This window comes from Arachis ipaensis, chromosome B10, assembly GCF_059453495.1.
Source record: "Arachis ipaensis isolate K30076 ecotype BB chromosome B10, ASM5945349v1, whole genome shotgun sequence".
Classification (NCBI taxonomy): domain Eukaryota; kingdom Viridiplantae; phylum Streptophyta; class Magnoliopsida; order Fabales; family Fabaceae; genus Arachis; species Arachis ipaensis.
This window is the reverse complement of record NC_142435.1, coordinates 110,827,676-110,829,295: the sequence shown is the minus strand read 5'-3', so window position 1 is coordinate 110,829,295 and position 1,620 is coordinate 110,827,676. Positions and strand designations below refer to the sequence as shown.

Sequence of the window (1,620 nt, the reverse complement as noted above, 5' to 3'; positions counted from 1 at the left end):
CATGGAAGCCGGAAAGTTCCTAGGTTTCATGATAACCCAAAGGGGGGGGTCAAGGCTAACCCCGACAAGTGTGAAGCCATTTTGGGAATGACAAGCCCAGGATGCATCAAGGACGTGCAGAGGTTGGCCGGAAGGCTTACAGCCCTATCTCGCTTCCTCGACGCATCGGCATCCAAAGCCCTCCCCTTCTTCAACTTCATGAAGAAAGGGATCACCTTCCAATGGACTCCGGCTTGTGAAGAAGCTTTCAACTATTTCAAAAACATACTCTCAGCACCACTGGTCCTAGGTAAACCCAAGGATGGCGAGACATTATTTCTATATCTAGCTGTAACGGATGAAGCCTTGGCAGCCGTCCTCGTTCGAGAAAAAAGAAGGACCCAACAACCGATCTGCTTCATTAGCAAAGCGCTACAAGGCGTGGAGCTAAGGTACAACAAATTGGAAAAGCTAGCTTATACACTCCTAATCTCGTCTCGAAGGTTGAGACAGTACTTCTAGGGACACCGGATCACCTTCAGGATAAATCGAGCGATTCGCCAAGTTCTACAAAATCCCGACCTGGCAGGATGAATGATGACCTTGCCGGTTGAGCTGTCTCAGTATGATCTGCAATATGAGCCCAGACCTGCGATCAAAGCCCAGGCGATGGCCGACTTCCTAGTGGAGGTAACGGGGGACCCTCACGAGATCCCGGACACACAGTGGAAACTCCATGTTGACGAAGCTTCCAACCAAATGTTCTGGGGGGCGGGGATAATCCTCGAAAGCACGACCAGAATGATATACGAGCAATCCATCAAGTTCGATTTACCAGTCTCAAACAACCAGGCAAAATATGATGCCCTTATAGGAGGTCTGCTCTTACCAAAGAAAGTTGGGGCATCCAAAGTGGAGGTGAACAGCGACTCCCAAGTCGTCAGTTCTCAGATAAATGGAACCTACCAAGCGAGAGATTCTTTGTTACAGAAACACTTGGAAACGGTCAAAAATTTGAGTGAAGAATTCGACGAGGTCGTGGTGCAGCACGTTCCGAGAGAAACGAACACACGAGCCGACCTCCTGTCAAAGATGGCAAGCACGAAACCAGGGTCGGGAAACTGATCCCTGATCCAAGGATTGGTAAAGGAACCAACGGTCACTTTGCACATAACCCAAGCAGCCGACATCTCCTCATGGATGGACCCGATTACCAACTTCTTGGAGAAGGGGAAGCTCCCTGAGGATGAGAAGGCTGCGAGGGTGGTAAGGAGGGAAGCGGCCAAGTACGTGATAGTACAGGGTCAACTGTTCAAAAGAGGACTGAACTAATGTAAGAACCGCGAATTAGTTAACTGATTAATTAATGTAAAATAATAATAATTTAATTACCCGAAATAAGTTCAAAATTTTAGAATATTAATTAGAAAATTTAAATATGATATTTGGACTTAGCAGATTTTTCTGAGTTGGAAAATGTAATTTTATTTGGAAAATTGCGTAAAAACGCGTACCAGTAAATTAACCGGCAGTACCAGCTTAAGTCTGTCCGATACTGTACAAGAATAAAAAAAATAGTAGAAACTCTTAGAAAAATATTTAAATTGAAATCCGGGCACTAATTTTAAAGGTTTGGCCCAA

General features: G+C 45.4%; 1 protein-coding gene across 1 annotated transcript; it reads left to right on the top strand.

Annotated features, from left to right (window-relative positions):
* Positions 1 to 576: 576 nt before the first annotated feature.
* Positions 577 to 1,104, top strand: LOC148581302 (uncharacterized). Its single transcript, XM_088492343.1, has one exon. The coding sequence runs from the start codon at positions 577 to 579 to the stop codon at positions 1,102 to 1,104; it is 528 nt and encodes a 175-aa protein (XP_088348469.1).
* Positions 1,105 to 1,620: the final 516 nt, after the last annotated feature.